Here is a 20,310-nt window from a genome sequence, read left to right as displayed (position 1 = left end):
AAGATCAAATGACTATTCGACAACGAAAATTTTTGTCGACAATTTTTTGTTGTCGATAACGTCGACTAATCGTTTCAGCCCTAGTTGGCAGTGGTAGCGCCAGTGCGTGCAGCACAAAACGTTTCATCTGTTTACTGTCGGCGCAACGTGACACGACGCAACGGACGCTTCCATGGTAGACCGCATCATTGATTATAACGTGTTCTGTTGCTTTTGACGCGACTCTCGCATCCGGTGTAGACAGGCTGTGAGTGTTTACAGTTGTGTTTGAGATGAACAGTTAAATATATTCAGATGCAACGTGTTGGATGAGCATTATGTGTAACCCCTGAAATTTAGTTTTATAATGTTGTGGAGCCGATCAGAACACTGGGCATTTACATTAAAGTTTTAAGGAGGTGCTTATGCCAAAACTGAGCATTTCAGACAGAGGGCCAGAGACAGGGTGGAAAATTATAATATTTCTAAATTATAACTGTTTTAATGCAAAAAAACAAACAAAAAAAAAACGTTACTAACATGATCAGTGGTCATCAGGGAAGATAATAAAACTATAAAAAATGAGCATATCATGACCCCTTTAAATATAGAGGAGCCAAGTCTCATTCATTTCAAAATAGGGCTGGGCGATAGGACGATGTAATCGGATATTGACTATGTCTTACAAAGATCCCGATGCCGATTGCTGACAGACGATGATCAACGATATCGGGAAATGGTAAAACCATGGATCTGGGAAGTCGTTAAATATATTAAACAGTGGCCAGGGTGTGAAACTAGCACCCGCCACCCGCAAAATATGACTTGGCTGAATCCAGTTCACGCGGTCCTCATCCAGATGTATTTCATGCACGGGTAATTTTGCTCAAATACTCACAAAAGGCGGGCGACCTGTAAATAATGTTGTCTATGAGAATGCTGAAAATTATCTCCGATCATCTCGTGAGGTGCTGTGAGTTTAATTAGCTTTATTTCCTCGCGGTTGGCATGCACTGCGGGTTCTGTGATGCAAATGGGACCATTGGAGACAGTAAATGTTTGGATTTGGGGAGGTGGTTAAATAAGATTATTTGATCACTTTGTTGTTTTATTGCTTTTTTTTTTGTTTAGTTTAAAGTGCAATATGAATTTAGAAATGTCTTTTGTTAAAGGGGTCATGAACTGGCTTTTTTTTATTTTGTACAGTTCTCTGAGGTCCACTTAAAAAGTTATCAAGATTTTTACATCAAAAAACATCATAATTTAGACTATTTTCTGTCCTGTTTTGACCCCCTCATCGTAACACACCGTTTGAATAGGCGTGGCGGATTGTAGACTCGGAAGTAAACGCCCACTGGTATGATTGGCTAACAGTTTTGCATATTTAAAAATCCTACATCCTTCATAGATAGACGCTGCTGTGATTTAGATTAAAAACCCATAAATACTCAGTACATATCAAACGATCTGTAATAACAGACAAAGCAATATTGACCACATAATAAAAACAGTTACTTGCACTTATGTGGTGCGACATCACTGTCGAATCCAATATAGTCAGCTTTGTTTGTAAGCGATCTGTGGTAAAATGAAGTGAACAAAGGACCAAGTTCTTACTGATGCGGTCTGCAACTTCATTAAAAATAAAGTTCATCCACTCTTTCCTAATGTTGGGATCAGAAGGAAGGCAATGCAAAGACTGTGTTTTTCCACAACTTGGCAATGCACAGCGTCTTGTTGTCTTCGGAGCCATCTTTATTGTTTGGTTTCTGCGTAGACCTGCGTTTGCCTCTCTCGTTATTTACCTACTACATGCGTGAATCGGTGGGCGGGGCTAAACAGGCAGTGATGTAGAAGCAGGCGTTGATCTTCTTCTGCGGAGGCGGTGTTTAGCCACACTATTATGTAATAAAATGGCACATTCCACATCCTGTCATTTTGGCAGATTGGCTTCAATATAAGCTATTTTTAGACTAACAAGAAAGTTTTGAGTTCTGAAACTTACAGGATGTTTTTATAGTACAATGACCTGTCAAAAGATCAAGGGAATTTTGATTTCTCAGTTCATGACCCCTTTAATGTTTTTCATGTTTAAATAAATGAATTACATTTTTAAATCAAAATCAATAAAGCAAAAAAATTTACCAACCCTCAGCAGGGGCGTTGACAATGTAATCAGATATCGCTATATTTTTTAAGGCAGTTATCGCAAAAATATTTTTTACACATCACCCGAAAATAAGAATCCCAAAATAATGATATTCCGGGCTTGTTTATAGTTAAAAGTCCTGAGTTATGCACCAAATTATTATGTTAACCAAAAGGAATTGTTTTAGTCTGCTTTTGTAGGTAATTCCTTGTAGAGGTCCACCGATAGTGGATTTTACCGATAACCAAGGTGGTGTAAAAGACTGATAACCGATTAATTGGCCAAAAGTTTTTTTTTTAATCAATTTTAATAAAATGATGAAACATTTCTTAGTCTTTCCTTACTGTGACAGGCACAGACATAGAGACTACAAGAGTCCAAAATGAATAAAATCCCAAAAGCAGTTTAGTGTGCAATCAAAGTCCCAATAATAACCAGAAAAATTCGGATCTGGTGCATAACGCTGGACTTTTAACTATAAACAAGGCCGAAATACACTGTGGACTTAGCTCCGTTACTATGCTCTATATGTTAGTAATTACTAAATTAAGCTTTTTATAGCCTATATATTCACAAGATGAAGAGTGTTGTATATACAGAATAAGTATATGTTTCACGAGATGAGGTTTATTGATGAGGAATAAAATGAGAACAACTATTATAGGTACAGTAGACCGATTTATCGGTTTTAACCTATTAATCGGTGCCGATAGTTGCTTTTTGGAACAATTGGTTATCGGCAAAAAATTCTACCGATACTTACCGATAACCGATAGTTCCAAAAAGCAAATTTCGGCACCGATTAAACCGTAAAACCTATATATTGTATACCTCTAATACCATGTAGAGAACCCTTTTGTAGAAATCCTGCCAATAGTAAACACATTATTTTAATGCTTATTAACATTACCGGCGGTGTTTCAGTCCTCCACAATCCACCGCAAACTCACAGCTCTCACTCCATTCAGAAAGGACATGCCCACTTTACATCATCCAATCAAATCCTGATTGATAATATAATTTTTTTCCCTCATTGAATATTCTGCTTCATTCAGAAAATGTCACATTACAGAAGTAAAATGGATTGTGAATGGCTTTTTATGTTTTTTTTTTTTGATGATGTCACTGTTGTAGGTTCTCCAGCTCTGGTTCCTTTGGACTCTGGTAAACTCCGAGCGGTTCTGAATGAGGAGGAAGGTTTTCATCAGATCGGACCAGCAGATCTTTGCACAGACATGTTTGTGTTGTCAGTGACGGTCGCTTTTGCTACTAAACTGGAGCAGGTAAAAACAGCCGCTTATCATGTGGTAAATCTCATCACTAAATGTGTTACATGATTAAAACTAAATTCTTCATTATCCTCATCGTCAGCTGATCTCCAGCTCAATGAAGCTGTCCAGTGAGGGTTCAGAGTTCTTCTTCTATTACACTCTTCTGGGGAATGACGTCACCAGTGAACCCTTCCAGAACCTCATCCGTCCAAACTTTGAGCCTGAACGAGCATCTGTGCGCATATGCAGCAGTGACCGAGCTCTGCGGCTCTTTCTCAGCCAGCAGCCTTGTCTCCAGGTAAAGCATCTCCTTGTGTCATTTTGTCGAACGGGTATTACGTTATTTAGAACAAAATCTGGCCAAAAAGACGGTGTTTTTGTGTTCGTTTCGGTGGTTCGTAACATCTCACCTTGGTGAACTTTTAGGAACACTTCTAACTGGCTGCTAAACACCTTCTTACTGCCATTGGTCCACGTCATCGGTAGGTGTGGCCTGAAGCTCCACCTACCTTGAGGTCGACAGCTCATTCTGTTTGTTGTTCAGTCAGTCAAAATCAATCGACAAGAACACACCGGCGTGTAGTTATCAGCGAATTTACCAACATCTGTACGATCGTTCGCTTGGAGACATTTTCCAAGACCATGTCGTACGATTTTGTTTTGTTTTATTAGTCACAAAAGGAATCAAACCTACTGAAATACTCTCAAGTGCTCATTCACTCATGTGCCATCTGCAGTGAAAGCCATTCACACATCTGCCCAAAGTAACATGTGCCCCTCTTATCATTATTCTATGTATTTATTCTACACATTAACACTTTTATACGCTCATCTTTGCAGTAGTATCAGTGTCATCTTAAATAACAATAACAGTGTAATCGGTGCATATTATGGCCGCATATAGCATGTTCATGAATTCAAGATGTAAACAAGACAAATTAAACATTTTCTATTGCATATATATATTACTTTAAATCATCATTGAGTGCTTAAAACAGCTTCCTTTACTGACCTCATGTGAATTCTACTCACAGAATGAGGCATAAAGTCATTGATAACACATTTTAATGTCACATTAGTTCAGGTTTTACATGTAGTGTCCTCATATATTTAATGCTCCTCTAAACGCCTCCTACAGCGGTGTGGTGGGTGTCTGAATGTTCGGAAACAGTATACTGTTGCTCGGCTGTTTACAACTTATTTTTACCCCTGAACGAAGAACGCAGAAGAACTTCTTCAGAAGTATATCGAGGCCTTTAGATGATGCTGTTATTATGCTTATCTGAGTTCTCTGAAGTCAGTGTATGAAATATCACAATATACTGCAGTTGTGAATCACGATACACCAAAAATAAAGAAACGTAATTACTGTATATTTTATCGCGATCTAGGTATCGATGTAATATCGTATCACCAGTTATTTCCCACTCCTACCTCCTAAGACTAATTTCACAGCTAACATTTTATGTTTCCTGAATACACACAATTAAATAATATTTTCACACTTTTTACAGCTTGATTGGAAATGACGGGCAATTAAAAGTGATATTTCCCTTGATTTTTCTTTGTTTTGTCTCATATTTCATCTCAAGCATGCTCTGTACTGACACTTTTATCCACTTGGTTAACAAGTACACTAACTTTAGAACAAAACTTTATTTGGAGCTAAACATTTTTGGTGTGATGGAAATTATTTCACAACTATGGGACAGTCATAATTTATGACAAATTGATATCATTTTCATGCAATAAATATTGAAATGGTTTAATAAATATTTAATCTAATGATTTTAATACTTTAACCCTTAACCCTGGGTTAAGGTTAGGGTTTAGAATATTAACAACTACAGTCTTGACCAACACAAAATAGGTGTCGTTTGAAGGTTTAGAAGATCTACTTCCCAATGCATGTAGACATTATGACCAAAACTGAACAAGTGCTTTGAAATTTAAAGACAAATCAGAAGTGTTCAGTTTTGATTATTAATTTTAAAAATTGCACTGTACATATTATTGCAGTCAGTCAAAACTGATCAAATAGCAAGTAACAGCTAAGTATATGTCTTTGACAATTATGTTGGTGTTGCTTATATGCCGTTTTCACTTATAACATCTTTAAAAATAAACGGAACATATAATATCACACACCATTACTTAGAGGATGTGATTATCTTTCAAATGAGTCCACACACAAGGTAATCAGATGCATAGATCATTAGATAATCCACATGAAGCACAATGTTACATATGACCACCAGGAGATGGCGCCAAATACATGACACAGACTCAATGATGACTCAAATGACACAGAATGAAACTCATTCTGTGAAATCTCATTACTAAAATCATGTCTGCATGCTATGCAAACCTTTAGTCATTGTTGTGTTTGCATGTGTAATTAGTTCTTATGTACAATTATTATGTTTTATTTGTTTGGAGATGTTTGTGGACACTAGGATAAATTATTTTTGTAATGCTGTAACTTTTGATTGCTTTATTGTATCAACACATAATTTTTCTCAGTTACAGAAAACAAAAGCAGTTTTTTGGAGCCACCTTATTTACACCCAGAGCTATATAATGTCAAATAAGAAAAAAAGTACATTTTTGGCTCAATATTTTTTTTTGATGTGTCAGCAGTTTCTTAGGCTGAGAGTCTCAGAATGTTTCATAATCTATATCATTAAAAAAAACTGAAAAGTTTTCTTTACAATGAGACCAAACACTTGACCCTCTTTGTTTGTTTTGTCGAGTTATAATTCTTTAATTTTGTGTATACCACTGAAACAGGAAATCTTTAAAAACGCCTTCAGAGCTTAAAGGGTTAATATTTAAAGTCTGGGTGTGGGACAAGACTAAAACAGTCAAATCTTTACGTAAAAGGCATTTGAAAGGTACTAAAAATAAATGAAGGTCTGGTAAAAAGTTTCTTAATGTGACCTTCAGTACATATATAACGAAAAAGAAAATGTTCTGTTCATCTGTTCATTTTAATAAAGATTAAGCCCTGAGATATGAAAGTGCCTAAAGTTGAAGAAACATCGGCCACCATACTCTCTATATCAGCTGAGCACTCGTATCAATATGTAAATGAATTAATGTTAATAGAGTATTCTACTTTAAATCAGTTTCTATAGTATTTGTGATGTTCATGGTGTTTTGCACACAGATTCACCTGTGCTGTGGGAATCAGTCTCTAGGCAGCACTGAAATCAGTCTCGCTGGTTTAATAAAGAACAGTGTTGATCTGTCGAAACATGCTGCCATAATAGAGGGAGCATTCATCCTGCAACCCCCGAATCGAGCCAAAGTCAACCTGCAGTCTGTCCCAGCTGACCTGCAGCCCACTGTGGGTGTGTCTGTGACACTGAGAGGGGAGGATATCAATAATCGGGTGAGATCATGAATATGAGACGCTAATAGGATGAGGGCATTGACTTTATCATGAATATATTACCTGTTGTGACCTTTTAGTGTATTTTAACAGCTGGACATTTGTTACTAACAGTTTGATGTGCACACTGAAAATGGTCCTAAAACTCCAGTGAAGAAAGTGTCTATTCCAGCCGCCCATCTTGAACGCCCCTCAGAGAAGCAGAGGGCACTTATGACCCCGTCACCCGCCCGGACATCACCCGATCACCCACCCAGATCTCCACATGCGTCTCCAGAACACCAGCACTCTGAGAGTGAGGCGGAGAGTCTGTCCTGTGATGTCAGACAGGCCCCGCCCACAGCCACACCCAGAGCACATGGCAAGAACCTCACAGATGTTTATTGTAGTTTGTTTAGGAGTGTTAAAATACAGAGCAGCTTTGTGTTATTTGGTTGTTTAAGGATCAATAACCATGTTTTGTGGTTTCAGATGTTCCTGCCCCTGTTGCCCCTGATGTGCGTGTGCAGGCTGATGCTCCAGACTCGTCTGTCTCAGTTTCTGCTCCAAAGATCTGCATCCCTGCTTCTGCTCATCACTACTGCTTCAGTCTGGATCTCCGCAGTGTCCGAGACCTCCGGACCAACTTCACAGTCAACTGCATCCTGAGGTGAATCATGACACGTGACCTGAACTCTCACAAACTTTGTTGGCTCAACAAGTGCTGTTGGCTCAAATGTGTCGTCTGGTTGTAGATACACATATCAGTTCTTCGGCAGTGCTGCTCCCATCATGACGAGTCCAGCGGTGGAGATACAGAAGAACACAGAGGTCTTTCTCCCACAGTCGTACTGCGCCTTTGATTTTGCTGCTCTGTCCAATCAGCTTCAAGACACCTTCCTCAGGTGAGATCAACCTGCAGCCTGTCGACACTTCAGGACATCAGTTATAATAATAATAATAATAATACACTATAAATAGAAAATAAAACAAAATTAAAAGTGTTTTTAAGATTTATTTGTTATTGTTATATTTATATTAGTGGTCCACCGATAGAGGATTTTGCCGATACCGATAACTTAAGTGGTGAAAAAGTCAGATAACCGATTAATAAGCAGATAGTTTTTAAATATCGATTTATAAAAAATAAATACAAAATAAAAATCGCAGATGCAGCTTATCCCAAAATTCCAAAGTTCAACCCAAATTCCTGAAATTATTATTATTTTGTATTTATTTTATTTGTATTTTTTTGTATAACGTGGGACTTTTAAACTATAAACAAGCCCGAAACACACAGGGAACTCATATTTTGTAATGACGGAGATTTGGTTCCATTATAGTGGTCTATAGTTAAGTAGGCCGTTTACCAAATTAGGCTTTTTATAGCCTATATAATCACCAGATGAATGTTTTTTGTATGTATGTATATTTGTACATACAATGTACATACTGTGACATCACAGAGGAATAAAAACAAGCAACTATCGGCACCAAGTAATCGGTAAAACCGATAAATCGGTCTACCTCTTATTTATTTATATATATATATATATTATGATTTGCTGTTAAAGAAATTAATTTAAAAGTATGTACACTCCAGTCATAATAGTATTCTAATAAAAGCGGTTTCAATCTATATGGAGTGGGTTGAATCATGGGAGTCACCATGTTGAGATCACATGACCAGCCAGTTTAATTTTTTCACAGGTTTTTATTTTAGTCATAATTTTTGTATTTTGATGAAAATGTCTTTTAAATTTAGTCAGTGGTCAAAAGTGTCAGTAAAGAGCATGCCTGAGATGAAATATGAGACAAAACAAAGAAAAATCAAGGGAAATTAATATCACTTTTTATTGGCCGTCATTTCCAATCAAGCTGTTATTTTGCCAAATTATGCAAAAAGTGTGAAAATATTTAATTGTGTGTGTGTGTATATATGTTAACTATGATTTAAGCCTTAGCAAGTACGGGTTGGAAACACAAGATGTGTGTATGTGTGTGTGTGTGTGTGTGTGTGTGTGTGTGTGTGTGTGTGTGTGTATATATATATATATATTCATATACATACACACAACTGTTAGTTCCGGTCTTCGAATCTGATTGGACGAGAGACGTTCCATGAGTACTGATGATCTCACACCATCAGCACTCTGACGCTTCACTGTGTGTATAACTCTGCTTGTGTTCGTGGAGCGCTAAACTAAAGTGTAAGCAATGCAGATGTGTTAAAAGCTACTGTATATGTGTCTATTTACATGTAATTTTTTGACATTACATATGTTAGCCAGCAGGTGGTGGCAAAAGATACTTTTTGTGTGTAATATGAGCCAGTTGGTGATGTGAAGTGAGTCAGTGTCAGTCAGTGTTTTCATTCATCAGCACTATGTGATCGCTCGTATTACTACTACACTACTAAAGTCAGGAAATAGCTTTAAACGGCTTTAAACGAATAACTGCAGCATTAAGGCTCATCACAGCTGAGAGGCACAACAGACTGATTAATTACACAAACTCAAGGTGCTTACCTCTTACCGGAGTTTCCACATTGGAGAGGATGTGCTGTTTAAAATGGTGGAGGAGACTGCAGTTTCTGTAGTGAAAAACTCTTGCGCAACGGAGAAATACCCCCACTTGGACGGCTATTTTTCCACTGAGAAAGATGACAGCATCTCTGCTTGGGTGTGGCAACTCTCTCTCTCTCTCTCTCTCTCTCTCTCTCTCTCTCACACACACACACACACACACACATCCATCCTTGTTTATCCAATAACTTGTTAGAAACAGCACAAGCCCTGATACTATTTCTGAAGTGACATTTTTGAATTACTAAAGGAGGCTTGGACGCATCATTTGCTTTGAACCAGCAACGGCAGATTCTGATCCGTTGCGTAAGAATGTAGTTGCACAAATGCGTTTTTATGACCATACTCAGTTTTTCCTCATTTTGAAATTTGCTTGTTCATTGAACTGTTGTATATAAGCAATATCACATTCGCAATTGTGCTATATATCCCTAAATCAGCACTGCTGTGATTACCTGCGGCACTCAGCCTGCAGCCGAATCACAGCAGTGCTGATGTAGGGCCATATATATGTATATAAATATCTAGGTCACGATACAATATAATTGCGATTCAAAACTACATTATATTGCAATAATTTACTCACTGTTTCTCATTATTCTTCAAAGGACTTGAGAGGACTGTTACCAAATCACCAAATGCTTTGTTAATTTAATATAAAAGTGCCTGAAATATTTGTATGTGAAACCATTTATTTGTGAAAATAAACAATCCTGACTGTCAAATACGTTTTTTTGCATTTGACTTTGACCTTATAACAAATACAATTATTTATGTGTCAAGCATATTTAAGATTAATTTTAAATATGTAAGATAAAGCACAACTCCTGAAATCATAGCATATTATAAATATACTGAAGTATTAGCTGTGACTCGCATATCGTGTGGCGTGCCATGTGTTTAAGGAGACAGCACATTCTGACTAATACGTAACTTAGTTCGAGTTCACCTGTTGATTGTCTTAATTGTCTGTGTAGATGTAAGTGGTAATATGACGTTTATGTTGTGGATATAGTGATTAATGTCACATATATAGTAGGGATGGGACGATATATTGAATTTCGATACATCGCGAACCAGGAACACCTGGAAAATCACCTTGTTTTGTTGAAAAGTGCTTGAGCTTAAAACAGATCGTTTCCTCCGTGTAATGTGTGTCCATCAAAGGTGAAGCGACTCCACTGAATAATGTGTCTTTTAATCTCCTTTCTGTTCTTTACAGTCAGAAAAAAAGTAAAAAGTAATATTTAAAGATGCTTCGATCAGGATTTTTACAGCCAACACCAATCACCGATCTTTTAGTCACCTGATCGGCCGATACCGATCCCGATATCGATCATTTCGCCTTTAATCAGGATCTCTGTCATAACTGGCTATATGTAAACTTTCTGCACATTGTCACTATTAATGCATATTCCTCTTCCCAGTTATATCACTTTAATATCAACAGTTTAAAAACGGTTAAAAAAAGAAAGACTTTAAATCAAGTATAGGCTTACAAAATATTCTCTATATTAAGATAGATAAAAAAATAAAGCTTGATGTCAAACTGATTACCCATAGGTGCAATTAAACTTAATGTGATATTTTGTTGCTATTGATTCGTTGTCATTATTTCATATAATTATTATATTTATAAATCCCTTCCCTGCCTTTCCATTTAGTTGGATGATTGAACTAATAGTTTATTTTTCACTTGTTGCTGCTTGAACTTTATGTACCCCTCATATATGGTGCGGTTGAAGTACGCGATGTAGGAATACTTTGGGTATCATGTTGGGGCCTGGGTAGCTCAGTGGTAAAGATGCTGGCTACCACCCCTGGAGTTCACTAGTTCGCTAGTTCGAATCCAGAGTGTGCTGAGTGACTCCAGCCAGGTCTCCTAAGCAACCAAATTGGCCCGGTTGCTAGGGAGGATAGAGTCACATGGGGTAACCTCCTTGTAGTCGCTATAATGTGGTTCTCGCTCTCGGTGGGGCACGTGGTGAGTTGTGTGTGGATGCCGTGGAGAATAGCATGAAGCGCTATGTCTCCATGGTAACACTCTCAACAAGTCACGTGATAAGATGTGTGGATTGACGGTCTCAGACGCGGAGGCAACTGAGATTCATCCTCCGCCACCCAGAGTCGCTACGCCACCACGAGGACTTAGTGCGCATTGGGAATTGGGCATTCCAGAAATGGTAATCATGGTTACCCAGTTTGTAAATTGTGACGAAAAAGTGCCGTGTCCTGCAGGGATCATTTCAAAACTGAAGTACAATCTCAGTGAGCATCCCATGGAAGATACAGTACACTTTTACCAGTTTTTTTTAATGACTCCGTATAGCTTTTTGGTGACTAACTTGCCACAGTTGCAACGTAATGACAGGCCAACTGTTTGTTCAGACATTTATTTTCTTAACCCTAAAAGGGCAAGAACATAATGATACAGAAAATTAATTAATTGCTATTTTCCAACACATTAGGTTGCAAATAATACCCAAATTATTTGAGTGTTTTATATAATATATTTAATATAGTTTGCATATATAATATTTTATTTATTACTGTTTTTCTCCCCAATAAAGCTTTTATTTCCAATTTTACAGCTTGTAGAAATCATGATCATGAAAAGATGACATTTGCCTCGATGCTTCTCAATGCTTCATCGCAGCGCAACAGTTAATATACAGTGTGTATATTACTAATTCGTTTTATTTGTAAAGTTTAGAAAGTGCTTAAGATGTACAGAAAATAAATGTCAGTGCTAGTGGGAAAAAAAGAAAGAAAAACAACAAATAAACTGCAAATAAATAGCCTAATATTTTTTTTATTATTGTTATAAATGCTAATGTCTGAAGAAATAAAGCATAGTTTTATCTTGTCGGTGGAAGCTAGTTAGTTTATTTTTAAGAAGGTAGACCGTTTAGAGTCGAACTAAATTACAAATGTGATTACTGAATCGAATGCACAACTTAACAGTTGCACTCTAGTATCATTGAAAATTATTCTTGTTTTTTTCTTTTTTTTCATATAATTGTTCTATTATTTAATATTGATAATATTGCAGTGCACCTTGATACCATGATTTTTATTTTTGATGGTTTTCACTTTCAATCTTAATTGCATTTCAATTGGTAGACAGCAGCCAATAACACAAAAGCAATTAACACCGAACAAAATAAAAACGATCTATTTATAAAAGTAGGCCTATCGGCAGTTTAGCCATACGCAGTTTATTTGTTTACAAGAGGATGAAAGAGCGGGCTTCTCGTGTGTTTGTGTGTGTTACTCAGGGTTCCTCTCGTGGTGGAGATGTGGCACAGAGACTCAAGTTCTCCAGATGTTCTCTTGGGTTCTGTCAGTATTCAGCTCTCTCATCTCCTCCGCTCAGAGAAAACCCGATTCCTCGACCCGTCCGGCCAGCAGCACTGGAGACAGAGCTGTACCGAGAGACTGCCAATCATTAAAACTGATGGGTTTGTCTGAAATTCACTCAACAGATTCACTTTTCTTGGATTGTTTCTAATACACTGAACTGACCTCTAGATGGCAGTCCCAGAACACACTGTGTTGAAATGTAGGAAACATGATGAAGGCATGAGTGAAACCGTTTGATTTGCTCCTCTTGAATTCTGTCTCTCTGTAGGTCAGAGAAGTTGGCTGAACTCTGTTATGTGGCCATTCTAGAAGATCTGGGTTTCGTGAAAGCTCAAGACATTGTCATCTCTGAATCATCACAGGTGACTCTTATATCTCTGATCAGATGCTGTATGATGGAAATGAGTTGGCTAATGAGGATCAGGGCATGTGTGTGGTTCGAGCAGTGGGGTTATGGATAATATTTGTTCATCAGGGGCCACAGACGGCAGCAGCAGCCACTTCTCAGGGTCATGGGGGGACGGAGACTCTCACACGACCTCGAGAGACCCTGGAGTACAAGGCGGCGCTGGAGCTGGAGATGTGGAAGGAGATGCAGGAAGATCTCTTTGATAATCAGGTGACACTTCAGTTCATTTAAACTGAACGGCTCTGCAAAACTGTTTCTGAAATGCCACGAAATGTGCATTTGAACACATATTAATCTTCAAATGCAGTATTGTAACATTTGGATTTGGAAGAGTATTTCAAATGATTTGTTGTGTGTTTGTTTTGATCACAGTTGAAGCAGAAGGAGTTGAGTCACATGCAGGCGCTGGCGGAGGAGTGGAGGAAGAGAGACCACCAGCGGGAGGCGCTCTTCAAGAAGAAGGTCCACACATCAGCACAGATAACACTGACACAGACCCTTCACATCATGTGAACATCTAGATGCTTATATCAGGTGTTGTGATTGAGTTTCAGGAGATGGAGTATAATCTTCTAGAGGAGCAGCTGCAGAAGACTCTGTCTGATCTGGAGAAGAGAGAGAAAGCTCTCGCACATGCTGAGATGGAGGTGTGATTTAGATGTCAAGAACATTTAAAAATTAATTCTCATTACTCTTGTATGGAAAAACAAATGTAGTAAATCATTACGTTTATACAGTTAAACATCATGGTAACATTTGTTGTACTGCCTTTATTATATATTGATATCATTTTTAATTATGTATAAAAATATTAGGGCTGTCAATTGATTACAATTTTTAATTGAAATACTGATTAATTGCAAATAATCGTATACATTATTTGCTGAGAAAGACCCCCAAATAATGCATAATAATTAAAATATTTATATATATAATATTTATATTATAATAAATAATAGGGATAGAAGTTCAGTTTGAAATAAATTGCATTATTGTGGCAGATGAATAAAGCATTGCTTAGCCTCTTAAACTATATGTAACTGCCGGCGGGTCCCAAAGGGGGCGCTATATCGCGCTATAACATTTACGCTTAAAACATTAAAGTCTCCGTATACATAAGTCGGGCATATGACGTATCATTTGAAAGCTTAAAATCTGAACATTTCAGAGATAACCACAACTTCTGCATTTGTGTTACTTAAAAGAACAAAATAAGACCTCAAAACATTCGCGTTGAAAATTAGCGCCCCCTAGAGGTAATGGAGTAGAAATATTTATATGAAAGTCCTTCACATAGCACATAAATGGACAAGTCATATATCAAATGAAAGCTATCACTCTCAGGAATGTGACTGTACAGTTTATTTTATTGCACTAATATCACAGTTTAAAAGATTTTAAAAAGAATCACAAAGTTGAAATTTGTTTTCTGTAAATCAAATACAAAGTCTCTTATGCGCTGATCACTGCTGCTGTAAGCCCCAAACAGTTAAAAATGTTATATCTGCTTTGACCAAAAATTATCAATTGTTAACTTGTCTATGAGCTTGCTTGTGTGAATAATCTGTTACATCTTAGATGTCTAGAAAAAAAGATGCCATCCAGCAGGAAAAGCATGCTAAATAAATCATCATAAAAATATGTTTTCGACTATTGATGATAAAATATATCATCACAAAGGGGAGGGTTAAGGTTAGCTCAGTTTTCTAATGACAGATTGAGCTTCTAGTCCACTCAGAGGCCGAGATATTCAATGAAATAACGAGGGTGGTGCTTGAACTGAAAATTAGACTGAATGTCTATGGACGAGCACATCTGTAAGGGATAAAATGCGTTAGAGCGCCACCTACATTTCAGATCTGTACATTGTGATGGAATGTGATGGAGAAAAAAAAATCTGGCATCTAGTGGAATAAAATGAGATTTTTCAAAGTGAGGTAGAGTTAACAGAACCAGAATTACATGTTTATAAAAATAGGACAATATATGTATATATAATTGTTTAATTTTTTTTTTTAAAGCTTTGTTTATCTTAAGATTATTAACACATACAATATTATTTATGAATAATTGGAGTCTTTTTCTTTATTTGGGAGATTTCTGAAAAAATTAGACAAATTTTTTGAAATTATTCCACATTATGTGTTAATTGTGAGTTTGTATGTTTGAGTGTGAAAAACTGTGTGCAGCAGCACACAAATAATGCACTAGAGTTTAAGGGGTTAAAAACTTTATATATTATTTATATATTGTATATGGGCATGATTAATTGCATTAATTTTTATATAATTAATCGCACAACACGTAAAATCGACACCCCTACAAAAATATATGTATTTAAAAAATGTATTACAGTCCTTTTTATGGTAATCTGGGATTACATTGTCATGGAAAAACCAGTCACTGGAAATATCAGGGAATTTAAAAATGGTAATTTCCAGTCCTGGAAAAGTAATGGAAATCGAAGAAACCTTACAAGTCAAGTATAGTGAATTTAAATGTTTCTAATTTTCCTTTGTTGTAAAAATCTCACCAGCTAGAGCCAAAGTGATGTACGATTTGAGAGCGAATTGTTCTTTCCAGTCAGTATTGTCAGTGAACAGGTCAAAAGGATTCACAAATTGGTCTGAATGAGTCTTTAGCGAATTGGTCTGAATAAAATAAACATATTTGGTAATCAGAAACACCTGGAAAGGTCATGATAATTTAATGGAATTTTGTTGGTCAAAGTGTGGGATCTCTAGGTAATACAATAAAAAATTACTACATTATATTAATGATAATCACCTTTGAGAATAAGGAGATAAATCGACAAATAAACTCTAAAGCAAAACATTCAGACACTTAACAGTTATGGCATTAAAAAAAAATAATTATTATTGAGGAGGGAAAATATGCTTCGCTGTCTTTATATTTTGCATGAAATTTTAGGATTAGAAAAGTCTTATTTTTTTCTTTTGATTTTGTTAAGACATGTTTTCATGAGATTCACCAGTTAATGGATTACATCAAATATGAACTGCTTCAGATAAAATGATATCAATAAATTTCTGAGCTGTTTCTTTGATGTTTAGACGCAGCGGCTGCAGCGAGAGGTGCGTGCGGAACACGAGTTCAGCATGCGAGAGCTGCAGGACAGCGGCCGACGTCTGCGCGAGGACTGCGCCCACCAGGTGGAGCTGGAGAGGTCAAAGGTCAGACAACTGGAGGATCAACTGAGTCGACAACAACAGCAGGTAAACACAGCACACGCGACCTGTGATGTTGAACTCTTTCCTTCTAAGAGCACGAGCTGGAGGGGTGGGGCCTGTTGACTGGTGGGGTCATAAGGTCAGGTCGTTCCTCTCTGAAGCCCTGCTGATAGTGTACTGAATACTGTGAATATCTGCTAATCCACCCGCTTGTAAATAAGGAGCAAAGAAGTGACCCATTAATCCAGTGAGATCATTATACTCTGACTAGTAGGTCTAGAGATCATTTTTGTCTTTCTCTCTCTCTGATATTTATACTGACACTATCAGTGTGGATACAGTTTCACACAAAAGTAAACATTTTATTCACAGGTGTATTTGTCACTGATAGTTAATCTATTCCTCAACTGAAAGTGTCTGATAACAGTGGTGTTTCTAAGATAAAGTTTCTAAAATTCAGCTGGTCATGTGATGCCAACATGAGGGGGGAAGCATCCTTATGTAGAATAAAACTGTGACTGGAATCTTTATCTCATGTGACTCCAATTAATTTGTCAAAATTACTGTTTTTACACAAAGATGTACACAATTTGGTCAAATAAAATCATAAAACAATATTGCGATTTGAACTGCGATATGATATACATTTAACATCTCATATTACAGGGTTCTCACTCGTCCTCAAAAATGTCTGTAATCGAATAAATGTCATAAAGTCCCGAGTAATCAGCTACTTGAAAAGGTTCACCTGAAAATCATGCCTTGATGTTTTTGTCTTTAAAGCCAAATTTAAGGCCATAAAAAATATTAAAAATGTTAAATGGTATAAAAAAAAGTCTTAATTATCATTTGATTATCTTAAATTTGATGATTGGAAAGACAGGAATCGTAATAGGCCTAATGTAATTATTAAAATGCAAAAGGCTGCAAATAAATACATAGACTGCATGCATCCTTGTCTGTTTCCCTTGTCTGTTTGTGAGCAAATAGGAGAACAGACATTTTAAAATAAGAGCCCACAGTGTTTTTCTGGCTTGTTTATGGTTAAAATAGGGTTCCCATGCGTCCTGGAAAACCTGGAATTTTGCAATGCAGTTTTCCAGTCATGGAAAAATCATGGAAAATTAGAAAAATACCCAAATATCCTGGAAAATAATAAATTTTCCTGGAAAATATTTCAGTATAATTGAACGGTTTGACTGTGTTGCTAGCCAGATTTTCTGTTACATGTACAAAACATGGTAACGATCAGGATTCGGAATAGGAGTCAAATACAAAAATTTGTGTCGTTTTGTCGCTGCCGGCGGCTGCATATTGTGAAAACATCAACGGTTAAGGTTGCTTACACCCTCATGATTGATTACAGCAGCAGCCAATCGTGTGCTTGACAGTCGCGGTCCAATCGAGGCAGATTGTTTGATTGGTTACAGCTACGGCCAATTGTGTGCTTGGCAGTCGCGGTCCAACTGAGGCAGATCGCTTGATTGGTTACAGCTACGGCCAATCGTGTGCTTGGCAGTCGCGGTCCAACCGAGGCAGATCGCTTGATTGGTTACAGCTATGGCCAATTGTGTTCTTTGCAGTCGCGGTCCAACCGAGGCAGATTGTTTAATTGGTTACAGCTATGGCCAATCGTGTGCTTGGCAGTCGCGGTCCAACCGAGGCAGATCGCTTGATTGGTTACAGCTACGGCTAGTCGTGTGCTTGGCAGTCGCGGTCCAACCGAGACAGATCGCTTGATTGGTTACAGCTATGGCCAATCGTGTGCTTGGCAGTCACGGTCCAACCGAGGCAGATCGCTTGATTGGTTACAGCTATGGCCAATCGTGTTCTTTGCAGTCGCGGTCCAACCGAGGCAGATCGCTTGATTGGTTACAGCTATGGCCAATCGTGTGCTTGGCAGTCACGGTCCAACCGAGGCAGATCGCTTGATTGGTTACAGCTATGGCCAATCGTGTTCTTTGCAGTCGCGGTCCAACCGAGGCAGATTGTTTGATTGGTTACAGCTACGGCCAATCATGTGCTTGGCAGTCGCTGTCCAATCAAGGCAGATTGTTTGATTGGTTTCAGCTATGGCCAATCGTGTGCTTGGCAGTCGCAGTCCAACCGAGGCGGATCGCTTGATTGGTTACAGCTACGGCCAATCGTGTGCTTGGCAGTCGTGGTCCAACCGAGGCAGATTCTTTGATTGGTTACAGCTACAGCCAATCGTGTGCTTGGCATTCGCGGTCCGAGGCAGATTGTTTGATTGCCATAGCTGTAACCAATCGTGTGCTTGGCAGTCGCGGTCCGAGGCAGATTGTTTGATTGCCATAGCTGTAACCAATCGTGTGCTTGGCAGTCACAGTCCAACCGAGGCAGATTGTTTGATTGGTTACAGCTACGGCCAGTCGTGTGCTTGGCAGTCGCGATCCAACCGAGGCAGATTGTTTGATTGGTTACAGCTATGGCCAATCGTGTGCTTGGCAGTCGCGGTCCAACCGAGGCAGATTCTTTGATTGGTTACAGCTACAGCCAATCGCGTGCTTGGCTACAGCTGTGCATGCAGAGTAAGAAGCGGCCCTCGTGAAACTTCTCATTCATAAACAAACTGAATGACCTGGTACATGTACGGACCGACTGAGTGGGAGGGGCATGTTGTTCGTTTACTTCAGAATCAGCATGTGAGTCTACCTTGTTCTTCATGGAGAGAAAAGGGTGTAAGAGCTATAAATGTGTAAAAGTTTATACATGTTGAGGGCTTTCACATGACTCGCATCAGCGCTGCCGATTACATTGAAGTCTATGGAGTGACGCGTCAGCACAACCTCGGCTCCAACTTCACAACAAAGTGTTTTTCACACACGTTTTTGCCTCATACAAATGATGTCTTTAAGACACTACAGTACAGTAATTACATTCACCAAAACAAAAAAAAACACTTAGATATAAACATAAAGGAGTCCTCTTTTTATTTTCTGCAATCAAATCAATTGCCATTTTTCTCTTCCAGATAAATGTTTCAATGTTTATTGTGCACACCTCCCACTTTTGTGTGTGGCAAGCTCGTAAATTTGCCCCTCCATGATGCTTTCTGTAACGTTTGTCATGTGGAGGGCAAAGCGCCGCTTGACGTTGGCGTTGAACGGAGTGTTGACATCTCGACTCAACTTGTGTGAAATGCACTTTACAATGATGAAAGGACATTACTGAAACTCAAAATTATTATTATTAGGCTATTATTGTTGTCTATTCTGACAAAAGTCATGCTCAGCAGTTTAAATACAGTAGATCTGCTTAGTTCTTATAATGCTTAAACATTCTACAGTAGATTTGAAGGTAAAGATGTTTTTGATACTCATTATTATTATTATTATTATTAGACTATTATTATTGTCTTTTTGGATGAAAAGTCATGCTGGGCAGTTCACAAAACTGAATGGAAATTATAGATCTGCTTTGTTCTTATAATGCTTAAATACTATAAAGTCTCTTGGCAGATTTCGGTGGTAAATATCTCAAAATGAGAGTTTCTATTTGACGCTCCAGTGAGTCTCATCAGACTCCGTCTATTTCCTGTAGAATCGCAGCTTCTCCAACATCTTCAGATGTTCTGCAGACAGTCCATCTCCTGAAATACTGCCGTTTGCCGTCTCATTTTTTCCCAGAAAGCATCTGGCCCGACCCTCAGCTAACAAATCAAGCAAAGTAGGTTTCTGACATGCGAAAAGAGAAGCAGCCCGTGATGAGAGCTGTTTGGCCGTGTCTGTGTGTAGCGGTTCATCTTGTCTTGTCTCTCGTGTCAGTAACATGTAAACATACACTTGTCCCATGTCGACACACACTAACCGGTTTATCCGGGCAGAATCCGCCTGTCTGTTTTTCCTTTTTTTAACTGGACTCACTCTCCTCGTTTGTGAAAAGTGTCCATCGTGTGTCGGGATCCCGCTGGCATCTGCTTTCTGTCAGACACCGGGAGAGAGCGGGGGAGAATGGAGAGCGCTTGTAAGG

The 20,310-nt window shown here is 38.1% G+C and overlaps 2 protein-coding genes across 2 annotated transcripts in view; one reads left to right on the top strand and one right to left on the bottom strand.

Moving 5' to 3' along the window:
* The window catches only part of LOC127414552 (synphilin-1-like), a 285,700-nt gene that overhangs the window by 53,535 nt on the left and 211,855 nt on the right, over positions 1–20,310 (bottom strand). The gene's annotated exons all lie outside the window — the stretch shown is intronic.
* LOC127414550 (centrosomal protein of 120 kDa-like) overlaps positions 1–20,310 on the top strand; it is a 39,845-nt gene that overhangs the window by 6,515 nt on the left and 13,020 nt on the right. The window contains exons 5-16 of the mRNA XM_051652655.1: positions 3,263–3,411; positions 3,500–3,697; positions 6,569–6,793; positions 6,908–7,154; positions 7,265–7,442; positions 7,528–7,677; positions 12,636–12,818; positions 12,989–13,082; positions 13,196–13,339; positions 13,502–13,591; positions 13,684–13,776; positions 16,204–16,365. Of these exons, the coding sequence (XP_051508615.1) occupies positions 3,263–3,411; positions 3,500–3,697; positions 6,569–6,793; positions 6,908–7,154; positions 7,265–7,442; positions 7,528–7,677; positions 12,636–12,818; positions 12,989–13,082; positions 13,196–13,339; positions 13,502–13,591; positions 13,684–13,776; positions 16,204–16,365 (1,913 nt within the window). The remainder of the gene's footprint in view (positions 1–3,262; positions 3,412–3,499; positions 3,698–6,568; positions 6,794–6,907; positions 7,155–7,264; positions 7,443–7,527; positions 7,678–12,635; positions 12,819–12,988; positions 13,083–13,195; positions 13,340–13,501; positions 13,592–13,683; positions 13,777–16,203; positions 16,366–20,310) is intronic.

Source organism: Myxocyprinus asiaticus, chromosome 24 (genome assembly GCF_019703515.2).
Source record: "Myxocyprinus asiaticus isolate MX2 ecotype Aquarium Trade chromosome 24, UBuf_Myxa_2, whole genome shotgun sequence".
NCBI classification, from domain to species: domain Eukaryota; kingdom Metazoa; phylum Chordata; class Actinopteri; order Cypriniformes; family Catostomidae; genus Myxocyprinus; species Myxocyprinus asiaticus.
This window is presented reverse-complemented; position numbering and strand designations above follow the sequence as displayed.